At 47.7% G+C, this 20,315-nt stretch overlaps 1 protein-coding gene across 1 annotated transcript; it reads right to left on the minus strand.

Moving 5' to 3' along the window:
- Positions 1–1,753: 1,753 nt before the first annotated feature.
- LOC140215232 (uncharacterized) lies at positions 1,754–17,001 on the minus strand. Its single transcript, XM_072285903.1, has 3 exons — positions 16,038–17,001; positions 14,116–14,358; positions 1,754–2,278 (listed from the first exon to the last, which is right to left on the minus strand). The coding sequence occupies exons 1-3, from the start codon at positions 16,451–16,453 to the stop codon at positions 2,095–2,097; spliced, it is 843 nt and encodes a 280-aa protein (XP_072142004.1). The 5' UTR covers positions 16,454–17,001; the 3' UTR covers positions 1,754–2,094.
- Positions 17,002–20,315: the final 3,314 nt, after the last annotated feature.

Genomic DNA, 20,315 nt, shown 5'->3' on the forward strand with positions numbered 1-20,315 from the left:
TTGCCTTGACAACGACATGACGATGACGGTATGACGAGAATAGGATGAAGAATCTGCAATGACGATAATGAAAGGGCAATGATGGGTTCACTATGACGATTTGACAAGGACTGCACGACAATAAATTTATGTCAACGACGAATTGACGGCGATGGCATAACGCTGGCATGTTGGCGACTGAATGACCACAGCGTCAATGCGATGAAACGATGAAGGAATGACGTCAATTAAACGACTAAAGAGGTGTGACAATAGGATGACGACGAGTGCATGATGATGACGACATCACGACATCTGTATGATGACGATCAGGTGAAAAACACCGCTTGACTAGCCTTGTTTGACGACGTTGTAGGACGAAGATGCCGTGACGTGGATGGCGTGATATCAACTCTATAAGAATTGGATACGTCACGCGACGACGGCCCATGACCAGCGGCACACACCCCTGGAAACTGCAGACTGCGCAATCTCTGGGTTCGGCGCGCTTGTGCTGACGGCGCCAACGACCCAAAGCTGAGAAACGAGCTAAGCAAAACTAACACTTAAAAATAACGTGCCGATTGTTATGCCCGAACCCACACCCTCCGCAGAGAGCATGGGTACGGCTCGTACCGCTCCTACTGAGCCTCTTTTTTTATCTGACATTGTCTCTTATTACAGCGGAGCTGTATGTAACTAGGGTGCCATAGAATTTTCGTGTCCGCATACAAAAACTATCATCATCAACGGCTCATACGCCCGTAAGTAAGCAAAAAATGCAATGGATCATAGCCCTATGAGCCAGAGGCTACAAGCACTCAGCAAAGTGAAGCGAAAAGTTTTTATATTCTTTCCAATCACGCATGCGACATATACACAATGCCATGTCGAAAACTCTCATCATCAACGGCTCATAACCCCGATGGGCATTGGCTCATACCCCCGTTGAGGAAAACCAGTGAGGAATTTCGAGCCGTTTTGTAGGTACGAATATGCGCAAGTCAACTTTCATGACCTTCGTAAACCAATTAAATCAACATCAGCTGTCACATTTGCGATCGACCAGTAAAAGTTTTCAAGATAGGGCTACAAACTGAGGCAATAGTTCACGCTGCGCTTTGTGTTCTTATTGGAACGGATACTGCGTTTCTGAGATACCACAGTTAAGGTAACGCTTAAGGAGGGGTGGAACTTCCAATAATAATAATAATAATAATAATAATAATAATAATAATAATAATAATAATAATAATAATAATAATAATAATAATAATAATAATAATAATAATAATAATAATAATAAGCTGGGTAATCATGTTCTCGCGCTTCTACTTCATCTTCCCAACCATCACCCCGTCCGAACGTATACTCCGCAAGTCCCTCTTAGGTCTGAGCGATACGAACACATTTCTGCGTATGTGACTGTGTTCATATTTTGCGGCTATCCCCCAAGCAATCCTTAAGAAGGAAGGCTGAATCGTGGCAGCTTTAGAAGGACTTCCTTTCGAGCAGCGCGGCGTGCAATTCCAGCAACCCCTGTGCATCCGTGGATTACAATCCATTGCAGGGTATTACAGTCAAGCACACAAACAGAACCATTTGACTGGGCTGGCCACATCGTGGCGAGGCAGGATTGTCGATATGACGTCGTAGCTTTTGAACGGTATAGTTATGTATTAAAAGAAATAGAATTACAGTGCAGGGCTCATTCAATTTCGCCCATTACTATCGCCCACAAACGCCATGCTCAAGGAATTAACACAGCAACATATTTCGATCGCAAAAAACTGTATTATAAACACATACAACAATACTACTTTCACACAAATACACTGAAAAGAATGTAAAAAGATACGAAAGAAATTTCGACGCACTCCCCGCAAGCGGCGCCACAGTTTCGTTGCACTATCGTCGCGGGATAGCGACACGGCGACTAGCTCGCAGCGGTTGCTGGGGGCGTCCTCGCCAAACCCTGCGCAGGTACACCATCCTGGGATCGTAGTGGAGCCACCAGTGCGCCCCCAAACGTCTAGTGTGGCCATCGTGCCAGCGAACGGAGTGCGCTTCGAAGTCGCCGGTCACGTGGTCAGGAGAGAACGCACGGTCAGCTACTCAGCTTGGATAAGCACAGCTGAGGGGACGGTGAGGCCGCCTGCAGAGCCTGGTGGTGTTGTAACGCTGCAGCAGTGACAAAGTGCAGCCGAGCAGACGGCAGCCACACGTGCGGCGATGCAGGCGACGACGGGCGACTCCTGTCGGGATTGCCGTACTGCCGTCTTCTCTGTTCGCGGAGAACCTGATGGAAGGAAGGAAAAGATGCGAATATTTTGTGACTCAGCCAGGGGGAGAGTCAATATCCGCTTTCCCAATCGGAAAATAAAAAAAAAAACTTTTTACAGCAGGTGAACGCACTGTATCTCCGAAATCAACTTTTCGATCGTTTGAGCTTGTGTGAAGCTGCTAATGATGTGTTCAGCACAGTTAATCGAATCTACTTCAAAATAGCTATCATCCTTTCAATGTCTTCAGAACGAGTAAAGGACAGATTTACCTTTTACACATCTAGGAAAGAAGGTTTGTCTATATGAATGAGCTCTGCCAAAGGAATAGTTATGTGCTGAAGAAGCTTTAGAGAGCGTAAGTGTAGGAGAAGAGACGGGGCTTGCCATGCACAACAGCAGCATACGAGAACATGGATGAGTACGTATACTATTCGAGTTACTTCGAACACTCTCTCACTTAACCATAAAGGGTGAAATAAAACACTATATCTAATGCTTTCTGTGATATGGATAACGCATTTGCAGTTGAAGAAGAAAGGAGTTGTAGAGATTTGAGGACATGGGAACTGAGTTGTACGGATGCAGTCAACGTGGAGGAAGGCTCATGAATGAGAAAAAAGTCATCCACGCGAATTTTCGCATTTTTTACAGAATTAAAAAAAAGTGGAAGCGAAATAAAAATTCGGCTTTGTGAAACTCATTTTCACTGTTTGTTTTAATTTCAACTGTAGTATGACGTTTTAAAGGAAACCCTTCAGCGTTTTTCAGAAACAAAGCTCCTCAGTTGATGAAAAATTCGTCCGGGTCCGGAGAGATCGACCTCATGACCAACGCCTTTCATTGGCGGTCTTTCTGAGTTAACGAGGAAGTTAACACGTCGAAGAAGGAAGGTGAATAATTCGACATCTCCCAGCACATGGACACTGAACATCGGAAATCAGTTCTACTGAAGCGCGCAATGGGAGGAAGGATCATGAAAGGGAAAATTGTCATCCACCCACATCCATGTGTTTCGATTTGTCGACTCATTCGCCTTCGTGCTGCGTTCACTGAAGCTAGACTCCTGGTTATCTCGGTTGGTGGAGAGACCACCCCGGAAAGGCGTTGGTACCGGCTTCGATCAGCGTATACCTGGACGAATGCTCCTTGAATTGCGAAGCTTTCTTTTATAGGCAGCTAATGGTTTTTCACGAATACCTGAAGGTAGGGCAAATATTGGCGAAGGCGGGTGAAAGAGACGTCCTAGAAAACAACCCACGCGAGAGAAATGCAGTGATTAGGCTGTGGAAAGCTGAAATTTCGTTCCCACAGTCGTTAAAGATCCTGCTTTGGAAGCCTATGGAGATGACGAAATGTCTGGCTCGATTTTCGAGGCAAAAGCAGCCACTGTAATAAAGCTAGGGCAGCTGTCGATATAGTCGGTAAATTGTATGTAGTCCGACAACATCTTTTGATTGATGCGTGTCTCAACTCTCCGTAAACAGCATAGGGCTGTTCTTGAAAGCGATTTTGGAGACACTGTTGTGCAAATCCCCATGGCACCTTGATAATCCAAAGCTTATCGTTGCAGCACCGTCGGAAGCAGAGACAGAGTGGTTCAATAGCGCGCTCCTATGTCTGCATGTGAAGCGGGTAGCACTTCGCTTCCACGGTATTTATTTTTTTCTGGTAGACACGACATAGTTCTACAAACTCGCTCTAGAGGACGGAAACAAAAACTCAGACCTTATTTTCGATTATGTTTTTACAGTGTTGCTGTTGAAATATTGTTATAAAATATTGTTTTGAAAGAGACATAGCAATCTGTTGCACATTTAATAAGTATTCGTGTTTATAGTAAGAGCGTATTCCTTCCACAACATACTTAAATACATAGGATCGTCTTTGTGCTACGTATATAAAAAGATAAAGCCAAAGAAAGGCAGCTTTGCCATTTCATGCGCGCAATGAACGTAAAACGCACAATTTGTCCCCGTCAATGAGAGGAAGCAACATACAGCGCTCGAACACTGTTTATACGGGCGTCTATAATTTCGGTAGAGAAGTGAAATAGCATAGCCCGTTAAAATAAAGCTATTCCAATCCGTTTTTATTCCAATCTCTTGACGTCATACTTACGTAACCATCGACGCAAGCGTCGTTCGGTGACCCGCGGCGTTCTTTACAGAGGCCAATAGAAAACACTCCTCGCTATAGGACGAGACTTTGCTTTGCTTCTAAACCGAATAGCATTGCCTACCTTCACTCGTTTTTCTTCTCTAATTGGCGGACCAGAGGCGAGGAGTGCGTAGAAGTGGCGAGCGTTTCATTGGGGCCGAGCTACCGCAGTGAAAGTACATAACCGGACCAGGATGGCAGTGCCGGCGTCGGCGATTAGCCTGCTTCCCTTTCCTTAGCGTTCGCTTTTTGGTAGAAGAACGCGGGGACATGATACGGAAGGGTAAAAATGACGCTTAAACGAACTTTCAGGGTAACAAAGGTGGTGGAGCGATGTGGGGTAGCCTTGAACAAAAGTACGCGAATCACGGGGTCGCCAACAAAACGGAATTTCTTCGTAATTAACATGCGTAAACGGAAACCAATGAGGGCGTTAAAAAACTCGTAATGCCAAGTTTGTACTGCAGTCTAATTTCAATGTGCATTTACAGACGAAGGAGAAAATTAGTTTTATCTGCAATCCCTGGTCCGTATAATTTCGGTAACGGGTATGGGTGCCAAAAGGGCTTCACAACATCATCTGGCACGCAAAAGTTCCGAAAAAATTCGTTTTTGTTGCGCCACTTCGAGGTGGTGAATTTTCGTGGTTTTTTTACATCGCGTGACTGGCAGGCGAAGTGGGCAAAGCCCAAACACCTTTGACCACCAGCGGACGGCTCTTGGTGAAAAAGTCGCAGAATCTGAAATTGTTTTTTTTTTCTTTTTTCGGTCTAATGATTCATAATACGTCATATGAGTTGAAGGGTTTTCCTGACGTCACGTGACAGACAAGCGAAGTGTTGGTGGTCCGAAAAAATTTTGACCAACCGTGAAGGGCTGATTGCAGAAATGGAATAGAATAATTATAATAGTTTTGCGTTATAACACCCACGGATGTTTGGGTAGGTCATGGTCAAATGAAGCGAAGCGAAGCAAATTGTAAAAAAAAAATAAGTTAGTGCTAGTCATTGCTTTCACAAAAGGATTCATCGGACTTGTAAGAAAGATCAGTGCTTCTAGACGAGCAGTACAGTATTTCACCTTAACGCCTTAATAGTTTGCCATTTAATTTAAAGAATAACCACATCAAAACTTCAGACCGTAAAAGTAGCCATGTTTAAAAAAGCGCAGGTGCGGATACGAGGAACCTTCGTGCAAAATATTACATATATATGAAATGCAAGCAGGCCTCTTTGTATGTAGAAAAATAGGTGTTTTCAACAGCGAAACCCACAAAAACGCCTCTCGCTCGCTGAAATGGAGGAGACCTCAAATCACTGAGATCGAACTCGCTTGACCCTTTAGCAAAATCTGACAGTTTACGCATCACCCGGGCCAATTGAAATAACGCAGGCCGTGGTTTGTGATTTGCGTCATGCGCCGGCTCCTTAAATGCCATTTGCGGGCTCTAATTTATTAAATCAAAAATTACCGGCCAATCTTTGCCAAGACTACTATCATAGCCTGGTGCTACTCATTTAGAATCAACCTAGGGCTCTATAACGTAAAACTATTCCAATATGTTTCTATTCCAATTTCCTGACGTCAAAATTGCGTAACCACCGACGCAAGCACCGGGCGGTCACCCGCAGTGTTGTCTGAACAGACCAATCAAACGCTCTCCTCGTTCATAGGAGGTCACTTTTGTTTGCTTGAAAAACGAATAACATTGCCTACACTGAGCGGCTTGTCGTATCTAATTGGCTGACAAGAGGCGAGGAGAACGCTCAAGTGGAGAGGGATTCACTGGGGCAGAGCCAGTGCACTGAAAATCGATAACCGGATGAAGAGGGTGGTGCCGGCGTCTGCGATTGGTCGGCTTCCCTTACTTGGCTTGTGGCGGCTGGTCGAAAATTGCGGCGGCATGCAACGGAAGCTTAAGAATGACGCTAAAGCTGACCCTCAGCAAAGAAGAGTTGGCAGAATGAGGTAGTAAACGTGCCGAAAGTGCTTGAAAACGTTACACGGTCACGCAAGAAGTTTTATTATACGCAAATACACCCATGCTCTCCGGCAGGTGCGAGTAGCCAGCGTCTCAGCGATCGGCGGCAGCCATCTTTTATTCCTTTCGGAACGGGGCAGCCTGTGGCTATTCCGAAAAAAATTCAGTTTTGTTCGGCATATTAATGCATCTTTATCGCGTACACGTCACTTTGACGCGGTGAGTTCGAGCGGTTTTGTGACGTCGCGTGACAGGCAGGTGAAGTGGATGCAGCCCGAAAACTTTACCAATAGCCGAGAACTAATGGCGAAAAGGGGTCGAATCTGAAATAACTTTTTCTTTTTTCTGTCAAATCATGCATAATCAGTGTGTACACATCATATCAGATGGGGAGGTATTGCGGTTTTCGTGAGGTCGCGTGACAGACCGGTGAAGTGGGGGGTGGTCGAAAAAAGTTTTTGACCAATCGCGGAGGGCTGATAGCAGAATTGGAATAGAAAAGTTTGGAATAGTTTTATGTTATAGCGCCCCTAGCCAAGTTTAAAATTCGTTGCGGCTGGACATTAAACGGGACATACAGTGTCATTTGTTCTCGAATTCTTTCGTTTCGAGGTGACCTCGATGCTTCGGGCGGTACGGAGTGTAAGTCAGGGCTCAGTTTTCCATCGGCATCCAGATGTATTTATTTTCGCGAGACATTGGCTACTCAGCGGACTTTCTGTATTTTTCTCAAGACTAATGAACGGGAAAATCAGTGTCGCAATATTTAGTATGCCTGCTAAGAGAACCAAATAACTCTGTGTCGCGTTCTCCTGGAGGGCGCGTTTTCTTCCACTTTCTACTGTATTCAATGCGCCTACAGGATACGCTGCGCATGTGGCTGTTGACATCGCGAAGGCGATGTGAGCCAAGGCACATCGCCTAGGCTGAGAGACCCTTATGGGTTTCCGTTATCCCTTGTTACGTTTCGCCTACAACGCGCGGTAATGCCGGCGCGGATGCAACGGACGCCGGGGCTTTGTTCAAAGCGGCGGACATTTTGGCCCGTCCGACGCCGCCGCAACGCCTACCCGCCAAGCGTGTCCAGGCGTGTTTCAGTGCCACGTGTCTTCGTGTGTGTGTGTGTGTGTGAGTGCCCTCGCTTGTCAAAGCGCGGCAGCCGGGGAGCGGAGTTCCCCGAATGAGGAGCCTGGACGTCTCTCGGCTCAACTGTTCGCGCCGTCGTGTGGGTGAAGGTTGGCGATGCGTCACTACACTCGGTTCAGCAGGTCTCTCGGCCCGACAGTTCGCGCCGTCGTGGGGTCATGCTCCGCCGTCCCGTGACCTTCATCCCGTGACCTTCATCCCGTGACCTTCTCTTTTGGACCGCGACGCCGAGGGTATAAGAGCAGCTGCCCCCGGACGCCAGGAGAGAGGCTCCGATTTGTACTGTTGAGTTACGTGCTCTCCCGTCTCTCCACTTCGGTCGACCTGACCGGCCGCTCTTTTGCTATGATAGAATAAACAAGTTGTTCTGTTACCAGTCTTCTCTTGCTTTGCCGGGACCTTCGGATGCTTCCAGTGCCCCAGGCCGCCAGGCCAACGCTACCCTTGGGGCTTGCGACCCATTCGCAATAACGGGCGTCAGCACCGAGACCCCAACAACTCGTGCCAGCGGTGCGATTCCAACATCTGGTTGCCAGCGGTGAGATCGCGACAACGGAGGCCAGCAGCGAAGAGATGCGGTTGACTGTATGCTGAGCAGCACAACGACCATCCGGGAGCAGCGCAACGAGCCCTGTGTGATGACTGGTTGCCTGCAGCGGAACGACTGCGCTGAAGTCTTGGCTGCGAGGTTTGGTGAGTGCGGGACTTTCTTCTTCTGAGTTTTGCCAGGCTTTTGTTAGTGTTAGAAACAGAGCTGGTAATTGTGGTTGTCGTTGCTACCGGGTTAGTTTGCGGCAAGACAATAGTAGGCAGTAGAGAAAGCAGCATTCAGAGCAGCCATGGATTTGAAGTCGTTGCGCAAACCGAAATTGCTGGAGCTTGCGAGAGAGTTGGGTCTGGATGTCTCAGACAAACTCAGAAAACCAGAACTGCTAAGGGCTATTCTTGAGTTAGAAGCTGAGGATGACGAGCTGTCGGAATGCCTTGAGACCATTGAGGAGAGGGAGACGGCAAAAAGACAGGAGCGGGAACTTAAAGAACAGAAAGAGAAACAGGAGCGCGAACTTAAAGAACAGAAAGAGAAAGATGAGCGCGAACGTAAAGAACAGAAAGAGAAAGATGAGCGCGAACTTAAAGAACAAAAAGAGAAAGAAAAAGAAGAGCGCGACCGTCAACACGCTTTGGAAATGAAGCGTCTCGAGTTAGAGATGGAACGCGCTCGTAATGGAAGTCAGGCACACGGTGCAGGAGAACGAGTATTGTTCAAAATGACTGACCTGATGCGGCCGTTTAAGCTTGGAGAGGACATTGGTTTGTTCCTGGTTAACTTTGAGCGAACGTGCGAGAAGCAGGGGTTCTCTCGGGAAACGTGGCCACAGCGCTTGCTCACTTTGCTACCCGGCGAGGCGGCCGACGTAGTCGCTCGCTTGGAGAGAGAGGAGGCAGAGGATTTCGACAAAGTGAAATCGAGTCTGCTAAAAAAGTACCGGCTGTCAGCGGAGGCGTTCCGTCGGAAGTTTCGGGAAAATGAGAAAGGCAGAAGTGAGTCATATACAGAGTTTGCGTACAGGCTTATGTCAAACATGCAGGAGTGGCTCAAAGAAGAGAAAGCGTTTGGTGACCACGAGAAAGTTCTGCAGTGTTTCGGGCTAGAACAGTTTTATAGTCGGTTACCTGAGAACGTGCGGTACTGGGTCTTGGATAGGCCAGACGTTAGTACGGTGGCTAGAGCCGCTGAGTTAGCCGAGGAGTTTGTGACGCGTCGGGCTCGTGGAGCTAAGGACGGTCAAAAGGGTGAATTTGGCTCCAAGTTTGAGAGGCCAAAGTTCACGCCCATGAGAGCAAAGGGGGACACACGTAGTGCGGATGCGAGTGAAAGCAGTCCGACCGAACGTAAGGAGACGGCGGCAACCGAAGCCGAACGCAGAAAGCGGTTCGAGATGAGGCAAGCGCGCGTTTGTTATACGTGCCAGAAGCCGGGTCACTTTTCGGCGCAGTGCCCAGAAACAAAACCAAAAGTCGTGTTTTTTTCATTAGGCAGCACTGACGAGAACATCAAGCTTCTCGAGCCTTACATGCGAGACCTCCTCGTGAACGGGAAAGAGTGCCGAGTGCTTCGCGATACCGCAGCTACGATGGATGTAGTTCACCCCTCTTACGTAGAACCCGATATGTTCACGGGCGAGTGCGCATGGATCAAGCAAGCAGTGGAAGCTCATAGCGTGTGTCTGCCGGTAGCAAAAGTGCTTATTGAAGGACCTTTCGGAGCACTTGAGACGGAGGCCGCAGTGTCATCTATGCTGCCCCCCCAGTACCCGTACCTATTTTCGAACAGGTCCGATCACCTCCTGCGCGAGAAGGGGCTTTTGTTTGGTGAGGCTAGCGTTCAGGCCTTAACCAGATCGAAGGTTCGGGAGCTCGCTGCAAAGGCGGTAGTTGCGGGGCCAACGTTGTTGAACGATGAGAAAGGGTCAGAGGCGCAGCAAGCTAGTATTCAGAGCACGCCCGAACGGGATAAAATTGAGCCTGTAGCGTTAAAGGCACCAGATACTGGAGAGGAAATTCCCGATGCGGGAAAGTTAGAAGAGCTTCCGGTCGAGCTTCCGGGACTAGGCTCAGTGACGAACAGGAAAGACACCGATCAAGTCATTAGTGACTTAATAAGTAAAGCATCGCTGTCGCCTGAGCAGAAAACAGAACTACACCAGCTCTTACAAGAGTTTCAAGGTCTGTTCTCTGAGAGGCCTGGTAGGACTTCTGTCCTTACTCATGACATAGAACTTACCTCCCCAGAGCCAGTACGATCCAAGGCGTACCGGGTGTCACCCCGCCAGAGCGATATTATGGAGGCTGAGGTAAAGAAAATGCTACAGCTCGGTGTTATTGAAGCGGGTGAGAGTGATTATACCTCCCCTTTGATTTTAGTTGAGGTACCGGGCAAGGAACCTCGTCCTTGCGTCGACTACCGCAGGCTTAATTCCATCACTAAGGATCAAATTTATCCGATCCCTAACATCGAGGAGCGCCTTGAGAGAGTGAGTAGCGCTCAGTTTATTTCCACCCTAGATCTTGTCAGGGGTTATTGGCAGGTTCCACTTACAGAAGAGGCTAGTAGGTATGCGGCGTTCATTTCACCAATGGGGACATTCCGTCCTAAAGTTTTGAGTTTTGGTTTGAAGAACGCGCCATACTGCTTTTCAAGCCTCATGGATAAAGTGTTGCGGGGACAGCAAGAATTCGCTTTACCGTATTTAGACGACGTAGCGATATTCTCCGCATCCTGGCCGGAACATATGGCGCACTTGCGGGCAGTGCTAACCCGCCTGCGCGATGCGGGCTTGACAGTCAAGGCTCCCAAGTGCCAGTTAGCACAGGCCGAGGTTGTCTACCTCGGACACGTGATTGGTCGGGGTCGTCGCCGCCCCTCTGAAATAAAGGTGGCCGCTGTGCGAGACTTCCCGCAACCGCGCACGAAGACCGATATTCGGTCGTTCTTAGGTGTCGCCGGCTACTATCAGAGGTACATCCCCAGGTACTCTGATATCGCGGCTCCCTTGACGGATGCTCTAAGAAAGACAGAGCCGCAAACAGTCGTCTGGGATGAGACGAAGGAAAGAGCTTTTAGCGCCCTAAAGAGCGCCCTAACAAGCCAGCCTGTGCTACGATCGCCCGACTACACAAAAGGGTTCGTTGTTCAGTGTGATGCTAGTGAGCGAGGCATGGGCGTTGTACTGTGCCAACGGGAAAATGGAGAAGTAGAACACCCCGTCCTGTATGCTAGTCGTAAGCTGACCAGTCGTGAGCAGGCGTATAGCGCCACCGAGAAAGAGTGTGCGTGTATCGTGTGGGCCGTTCAGAAATTGTCATGTTACCTAGCTGGCTCGAGGTTTATCATTGAGACGGATCACTGCCCTCTCCAATGGCTGCAGACCATCTCTCCCAAAAATGGCCGCCTCCTGCGCTGGAGCCTCGCTTTGCAACAATATTCCTTTGAGGTGCGTTACAAAAAGGGGAGTCTCAACGGTAACGCCGATGGCTTAAGTCGAAGCCCCTAACGTGGGAATCAGCCTCAAAATTGCTTGTTACTGATGTTTTTCTTCCTGAGGCAGGATTTTTAACCTATTGCTTTTGTGTAGTGTTTCAAAGTGATGATGTGCTTTCTAGTGCAATTTTTCGATTTGTGGACGCGTTCTGAGTGCTGCTAAACTACTGTAAGGAACTAGGCAGCAGTAAAAAAGGGGAAAGAGCCTGGCAGGGCTTAGTGAGGGTTGTGCCGTGCTTGCTGACTGAGCGGTTGACTTTCAGCGTGGTTCTAACGCTTGCCGGAAACGAGAACAAAAATGTCAACTCTCCCGAAGTCACTTTGCAGTGTCCTGTGTGCACCTGAACGTGAGAACGAGGCCTTCTCTGTGCGCTGCGCTCAAGAAACGCCCAAGGACGCCCAACTTCGGTTATGAGCATCATCGAGCGACATCCCTCCGGACAGCGGATGCAGTCCCCTGACCTTCGGGATCTCCTTCCCCCGGCGGGGCGGTCTGTTACGTTTCGCCTACAACGCGCGGTAATGCCGGCGCGGATGCAACGGACGCCGGGGCTTTGTTCAAAGCGGCGGACATTTTGGCCCGTCCGACGCCGCCGCAACGCCTACCCGCCAAGCGTGTCCAGGCGTGTTTCAGTGCCACGTGTCTTCGTGTGTGTGTGTGTGTGTGAGTGCCCTCGCTTGTCAAAGCGCGGCAGCCGGGGAGCGGAGTTCCCCGAATGAGGAGCCTGGACGTCTCTCGGCTCAACTGTTCGCGCCGTCGTGTGGGTGAAGGTTGGCGATGCGTCACTACACTCGGTTCAGCAGGTCTCTCGGCCCGACAGTTCGCGCCGTCGTGGGGTCATGCTCCGCCGTCCCGTGACCTTCATCCCGTGACCTTCATCCCGTGACCTTCTCTTTTGGACCGCGACGCCGAGGGTATAAGAGCAGCTGCCCCCGGACGCCAGGAGAGAGGCTCCGATTTGTACTGTTGAGTTACGTGCTCTCCCGTCTCTCCACTTCGGTCGACCTGACCGGCCGCTCTTTTGCTATGATAGAATAAACAAGTTGTTCTGTTACCAGTCTTCTCTTGCTTTGCCGGGACCTTCGGATGCTTCCAGTGCCCCAGGCCGCCAGGCCAACGCTACCCTTGGGGCTTGCGACCCATTCGCAATAACGGGCGTCAGCACCGAGACCCCAACAACTCGTGCCAGCGGTACGATTACTACACCCTTCGTTCTACAGTCGGGTGGATAACAACTTTGCCTTTCTTTCGCTCCTTTGAGGACACAATGACAGTGACTCGTAGCTTCCAACAGGCGATACCTTTTCTGTAAGACCATATTTGACCACCATATGGTCTAGCGACTGGTCTCACGGAACACTTCAGATTGCGAGGCAAAAGTGGCTACAGCGACTTTGGGCTTCCGCGTATTATAACCACGGCGGATCGACAACGCGCAGCAACACATTTTCTCTATCGCTTTATTTTAAGTTGGTGCGCTTGTCTGTTTTCTTTTCTAAATATTTACATACCAGTTGTATATTTATGGTATTTCTAAAATAAAAATAAATTAGGGGTGTTAGCTGCCAAAACCACGATCTTATTATGAGGCACGCCGCAGTGCAGCACTCCGGAAATTTGGACCACCTGGGTTTCTTTAACGTGCACCTAAATCAAAGTATAGGGGTATTTTCGCATTTCGCCCCTGTCGAAAGCAGCCGCCCTGGCAAGGATTGGATCCCGTAACTTCATGCTTAACAGCCTAACACCGCTGCCACTAAGCAATCACGGCGGGTGTATCGTACTATTTCTCATCCTGCACGCTTTTATCTATAACACGTAGTTTCGTACAAACTTTATCGCATTTATTACTCCTGTGATATTGCGTCTTTTTCATGGTAGGTGTATATGATTCAGGTGTCCATAGAGAAGACAAACAGTAAACAAGCCCGCAGCCTCTAGCTTTCCTCTTCGCCTACGAATTCGCGTAATGTTACCAACGGTATACTGTCCGCTTTATGACTCAACACATGCATATTTTAGAAATATATCGTTCATATATTACTCAGCAACAAAGTTATAGACTTGGTGCAGCTCTTTACCTCGTGTCTTCTTTTTCTAAGATTTCAAGTTATATGTGAGTGAAAGAAAACACGGATTATGCGAACTAAAAATTTGCTCTTCACAGCCCGTATATTTTTACATACTCTCGCTACCTCATAACAGCTTTGACTGTAAAGCCAAATAGCCCAGAACTGGGTACAAATGAGCAGTCTACATGCCCTTCTACAAGTACGGACATCGGTATTTGACGAAAGCGCTACAATCCCTTCGCTAAACGATAATCTGACATTGAAAGATTACGCTAGATGATTACCTCAAACCGGTCTAAGCAGTAGTTCATCGTGGCACCTCGGCTTACGCGAGCATATATGTGGCCTACAATGACGGTGTATCTTACGAGATAAGATGGCTTAAATGGAATAGTAATAAAAGAGGCCGCACATTGACTGCAGCGTCTTAGTTGGACTGGTGTTTGGCTTACCTCACGCGTAGCCTCCAAATGCGGCTGCTTGTTACAGCCACGCCGTACGTGTCGCCGTTGCCGTCAGCCTTGATGGCGTTCAGCACCGTCAACGCGCACGGCAGCGTGTCACGCGGGTGGATGCGTCGCCTGCAGCCCGAGACGTCGAGGCTGCACTCGGCAGTAGGCACGTGGTCGCACTCGACGAACCGGCCACTCGTGGTCGCGGCCGCTTCCGATCCACGCGTACTCGGACCTCGCGCACTGCGTTCACAATACACGACTACAATGAACACTGCTGTTGAAATGCACAGTCGTCAAGCAAGGCTCCGACGAACGCTGCAGCTCGTTTCACGAAACGTGTCCTGCTTTATTCGAAGCAAACAGCGCCTTCGGAATCGAAACACTAACGATTAACTTCACCCCTCCGGGAAGCGAGAAAATATATTATGGCTGCTCAATTGGGCTTTTTTACCATGCATATATGCTAAGAAATGACGATTGGCGCGGAATATACATAGTAATGTTGGTTCTGGAAATCCAACTGACATGTGTTAGGATATAAGATAATTTATTCTAACTCATCCTCACCACACTGTAAAGGTTTTAGAGATTGCCAAAAAATTGCTATTTTCCGTTGTATTTCAAACTTGATGATTGGCCGAGACCGAAAAGACCTCTAGCAGAGGTATTCTAGGTTAGAATTTTTCTCTTCGAGTTTGTTTGTTCAGACACGACTTCAATCCAACCAATAAAGAAACGTAAAAAAATAAGAAAGTGTCCTAATAAAATATTTCCCGGTGTACTGTGATTAATACGTCATGTGCCACTCGTATTACTGTCAGTTTCTCGTGCCAGAATTTCGAGCACTTTTGTTGTGTGTTCAATTTTGGTATTTTTTTCATAAAGGGGCAAAAACCTGAACCCCGAGGCTGAACTCCGAGGGTATCATCCTTTGATACCCTGCTTTTGTCTCTGTGACACAATGTGGTATCGGAAAGCTGCCCTTTGGGACCAGGATGTGTCTGAATGCAGGCTTTTCAATTGATAATTTGCTATTTGATTCTTATGCAAAGAACGGCATTGTATATATATATATATATAGGAGTGCCAACTTATCAGGTACCCAAAGATGACGTTGTTCTCGTTGCTATAATAATAATAATAATAATAATAATAATAATAATAATAATAATTATTATTATTATGGTTATTATTATTATTATTGTTGTTATTATTATTGTATGCAAGTATGCTAAGTTCTTAGCCCATTTTCTTTATACCATTGTTCGCACACGAAGGTATATCAATACAATAACACTGAATCATAGGCTGTAACCCTTCCTGAAACAATACTATCCATGGAAAAGACGTGGTCTAGCTGTGAGGAGAGTTGAAATCAGTTGGGGAACCAAAAATATCAAGGAATGAATGGATAAATAAAAATGATAGGCGCTGTATTCACGCGTAGAAGATACAAACCTCCCAATTTGCGGACGGGTTCTCCTAGGCGCAAGTCGTGTTCGTCTCTCCTTCTCTAGACTTTTTGTAAAAGAATAGCAATAATTGCGCTTTCGTTGGGCTTTATCTTCCTTCTGCCAGACTAGTGCCGATACGAGACATTGCCGAATTCGCACAAGTTCATTCAAGGCGCTCAATCGTAACCCCTTGCTTGGCTTTGGGACGTGAAAATTAAGCGATGAAATTTTTTGTATTTACGGCATATAGCAGACTACAACCGACTGACTGAACCCACATGTTCATTTGAGGCGTAAACGGGTAACTCAACAAGTTACACGCTGTCTTTCTTTTCTTTGCGAGGCAAAACAACCCGTCAATGGGATTTTGACAACAGTATAGAAATAACATAAAATTATCCGTCCACTGAGGATGTTCGCAGTGGTCCTGACATATGATATAGAAAACACCGAATTGACCGTTACCTCTGCATCAGTAGGCGCACGGTGAACCTCGAGGCTTCCACCGTCTGGTGCCAGGTTCCTTGCGCGGTCCATGGGACTTGCATGGTGGTACACAGAGGCACGGTGTCCTTGACGCCCATACCAACGAGCGGGTACCACTCGGCCATGAGGAACAGCCTCCTGGGATGTCTTGCGTGGCTGCCGCAAGTGCGTTCTTCGACCGTGTACCACTGCTTGAGGTCTCGATTATCTGGGAGGACGTCCTCGGTGGCCAAGTTACTGAACGCGTAGGACACGTCATCCTTGGCCCCATCTGGAAGTGCGGCGAGTGCAATCGAGGAAGGCGTCTTGCGGGATGGCGTCTCTTCCGAGATGGTTGACAGGCAGCCTTGGCGAAGACGGTGAATTTCGATGCCGCTAGGTACACCGATCCCCATGACAGGTGGTAGGACGATGCCGTTCCTTTCTGCGATGGTTCTAAATGCGTCCGCCACGATTAGCTGCGTGTTCGAAAGCACGAGAGAAATTCTCCTTTGTCGCGTGGTCCTCGCGTGCCAGCGCGCGAGGGCGTGGCCTCCGTGTCGTTCTTCTTTTTCCTCTCTTCCATTTCTAAAGCTTGTTTAGCGAGTCATGGCGCTTTGCTAATAAGCTCTGTGATGGCCCACTCGCGAGCTCTAGCGGTGAGTGAAATTAACTGAAAGAAGAGTGTGTAAGACCCGCAGCCAGCTAAAAAAAAAAAAAAAAGAAAAGAAAACCGTGTTTGGTGGGGGGGGGGGGGGCGACACAATGGCGCGCATGTTGACTATTAGGATTTCTGTCTTGAAAGGCATGTAAACCGCTGAAACACATTTATAAGACAACCGCTGTACAGATTTGGGCAAAATCTGCTGTATTTAATAGATAAACTTACAGGCTATCTAGTTCGGGGAGCACAATATCAAATTATGGCTGTGCATATTTCTAATTATGACTGATAAGAACGGGTAAGTCCAAAAAATATACACAGCCAAATTTTGCGCATCTATATTTCGCTAGCGAAAACAGACAACACATTTTTATCAAGTGAATCTCTTAGAGGAGAAGATAAATCGGGAAAACGGCATATATGAAATCATAGTCTACGTAATATTGCTACAATGTTTACAAGTGTCTTGCGAAAGTCATAATAAAAACAGTGGTGTGTTTCAGAAAGGAGTGTCATAGATCACGTTTATCTGCTCTAGGCGTGTTATTAGGTGTATTTTAGGGATTAGTAAGATTGTTTTTCATTGCTTAATTACGGAGTTGTAAAGATGTCCCTTGGCTTTCTTGTATTTTGAACATATCGAACATTATTATAAGAACACTGGCGGAGTAAGAAATGTAATTCTTGCACTTGATATTGCCTTTTTCCTTGAAATGCAACAACCCGCATCGAGATTACTGTTGTGGTTGCCTAGTAAAAAAAAATCTGGCAGTTTCGCTCGAGCCGAAGCATCGATTGCGATGGCAATATATTAGACTGCTATACGAAGGGAGGATAGTACTTTTATCGGCCGTAAACTTCTAAACATTCGCGTTTTGACTAAATTCACAAGCATGGTTTTATGCGGGCACAGGGAAACTTGAACACATCTCACTCGATGACCGCGGACACTCGCTGTCAAAATGTTGGCGTTACGATGAGCAGCATATGCAGCGAGCGAATTGACTCTAGTGCTGTCTTTCACTTCAACGCGTTCTAAGCAGGGCAAGCACCGCGCAAGAAACCATCAGCCCTCGGCATACCTAGACTATGTACCGATCGCCTGTCGCTTTCACGATGGAGCCGGCGCGACCGCGCTAAGCCGTGCCATACGCAGACGCCGGCGTATGGCACGGCGCCCCTCTCCCGGTGCCTCGCGCACGATGGAAGACGGCGCGCTTGCTCCCCGCCTTGCACACTTGAACGAGTGAGATCGAGTCACCATCTCCGGCTCATCCTCGCACGCTCTCACTCGCACCTATATCATGCAGCTCGCGGCCACGCGGTTATGGAACTTGGACTTTATACGGAATATCATGGCGACAGTGACGGCGGAAATGTGCCAGGAATGTCTATATAATTGCTTTTACAATGAAACGATGAGGGCTCCCGAGCTAAGGCTTAGGCATGCCACACATACTGTTAGCAGAGGTAGAGCGCCTTCAAAGGTGCGAAATCGTCAGGGCAGTCAAGCAATGCAAGCTGTCAACGTGAATGCGTCCCTGCCTATCTGCAGACTCCGCGAAGCGTCTGCAGCCTGCACCTTCGAAGGCGTATCACCTCTTTTTAGTAACTTGTATCGTTGTATCGTTCGTGTATTGTTTACTTGTATCATTCCCCGTACAGAAGGCAAGAAGTGCCCATACGGGCACTACGCACCCATCGTTGTGCAGGAGAGCTCGCCGTCTGCTTCATCATCATCATCATCATCATCATCATCATCATCATCATCATCATCATCATCATCATCATCATCATCATCATCATCATCATCATCATCATCATCATCATCATCATCATCATCATCATCATCATCATCATCATCATCATCATCATCATCATCCACATCCAAACATTTATTGGTTTCTATTTACAGGGTCTTTTTTGACGCTCTTTACTAGGTTTAGCAGGGGTGGGACCCTTTGTCCAGGGCTCCAGCGGTTTCAGCTTCCCTGCCTGCTCACTGCACGAGACCGATTTGGTCCTAGCAGCGGTCGGCGGCCAACGGTGTCTGCCATCGCTCGTCACTTGGATTTATGATTTTGGGGACTGCTGTCATATGTTGGCATTCTCATTTGATCTTATATATGGTCTTTAGCTGCGCATCTGGTGGGGTAGAAGTTTTACTTGATATACTTATGTTGGGCAAGGTTCCTGTCTGGAGCTGTCTCGAATCATTGACCTCCGCCGTCGTGAGTGATTTATATGAGGGAGGATATCGTATCCTGGTTCCACTGCAGTAGTCTGCCAATAAATCGGAGTAGACACTGGGAACAGACGGTGGACTATCCAGTTTGGATTCTTCGGGTACACGGATTGTATACCGTTCAACCACTCTGTCCGTCTCTTCGTTCCCCGGCATTCCTCCATGTCCCCGCACCCACAGGATCTTGTGTTGGATCGGCTGTGGCTTTGTTGTGTGGAATGTTACGCTGCCTCTCATCTCGAGGAGTACATTTAGTGCGCGGTGGCCTATTCTGCTGTTAAGGAAATGTGAATCAGTTGGAATGGTTAGTGATTTGCCGGTTCTGAAGCCCTCCGCCGCAGCTAGAGCGATGGCTCCTCAGCTTCAGTCACGCTTCTTCAGCTTATTGAGCCGCCTGCAATTTCTGAAAGGCTTGCGTTGATGACCATGGCCATTCTGCATCCTCTTTCGGGATTTTGTGCGGCAGCGTCCTCGTACACTACGTCGTTATTGGTGGAGAACGTGCGTTTGATGTCAGTACGTTGGATGTCTTCAGCTGATGTCGCGTCCGTCGGGTTACCATTTTTTAAAATGATTGCTAAACTTTCACAGAGCTTGTAATAGAACTTACAAAACATATTTGTCGTTAATAATTTTCTCACGGCATATGTACCCTGTGGAACAATCAACAAATGAAAGAAAGATCCCCACGATTTGACCACGTGAGTCTGTCTTTGCCATCCACCCACGAGGTGACGTGCAAGTGATGTTAGCCAATTAACTAAACGCGTCCCTGTAGTTAAATGTCATGTCTCCATACGACTAGCTCATTTATGAGACGGGGTCGGCAGAGCTCACGAAGAGTACAATGCTTGGAAGAACTGCAGGCCTTCATTCATAGCGCCCCTGCGCTTGGATGTCTCATTGTGCCGTATTCTAGAGCTTTGTAGGTACCCTACCCCATATGGAATCAACAGATAATCAAACCAAGAAAACAGATGCGAAATATTTGTTGTTTTACTTGGAGTGTAGAATTGATAAGCTAAGGGAAAATCGAAGTCGACGAAAAAACACGTAGTACGGTTGGAGTGTGTAGTGCGAATATTCAAGCGGTAGGCTGTGGTGTGGGCCAGGCGTTTTCGCTCCCTGTCTCGAACTCACTAAATCGCTTGGGAATTCGAAGGTTTCGTTTATTTCATGACATTTCAATGTGAAAAAAAAAATGTATCATAGCGTCCTCGTTTAAACTACTACGCTCATATTTAATTCTCGAGCGCTCAAAGTATAGTTCTACGGATAGTTTAGCGCATCCGAAGGCGCCATGAAGACGATGCTTAACCGTGGCATGACGATTCTGAAATAATGAAGATAGTATAATGAGGACAGTACG

This window comes from Dermacentor andersoni, chromosome 1, assembly GCF_023375885.2.
Source record: "Dermacentor andersoni chromosome 1, qqDerAnde1_hic_scaffold, whole genome shotgun sequence".
Classification (NCBI taxonomy): Eukaryota; Metazoa; Arthropoda; class Arachnida; order Ixodida; family Ixodidae; genus Dermacentor; species Dermacentor andersoni.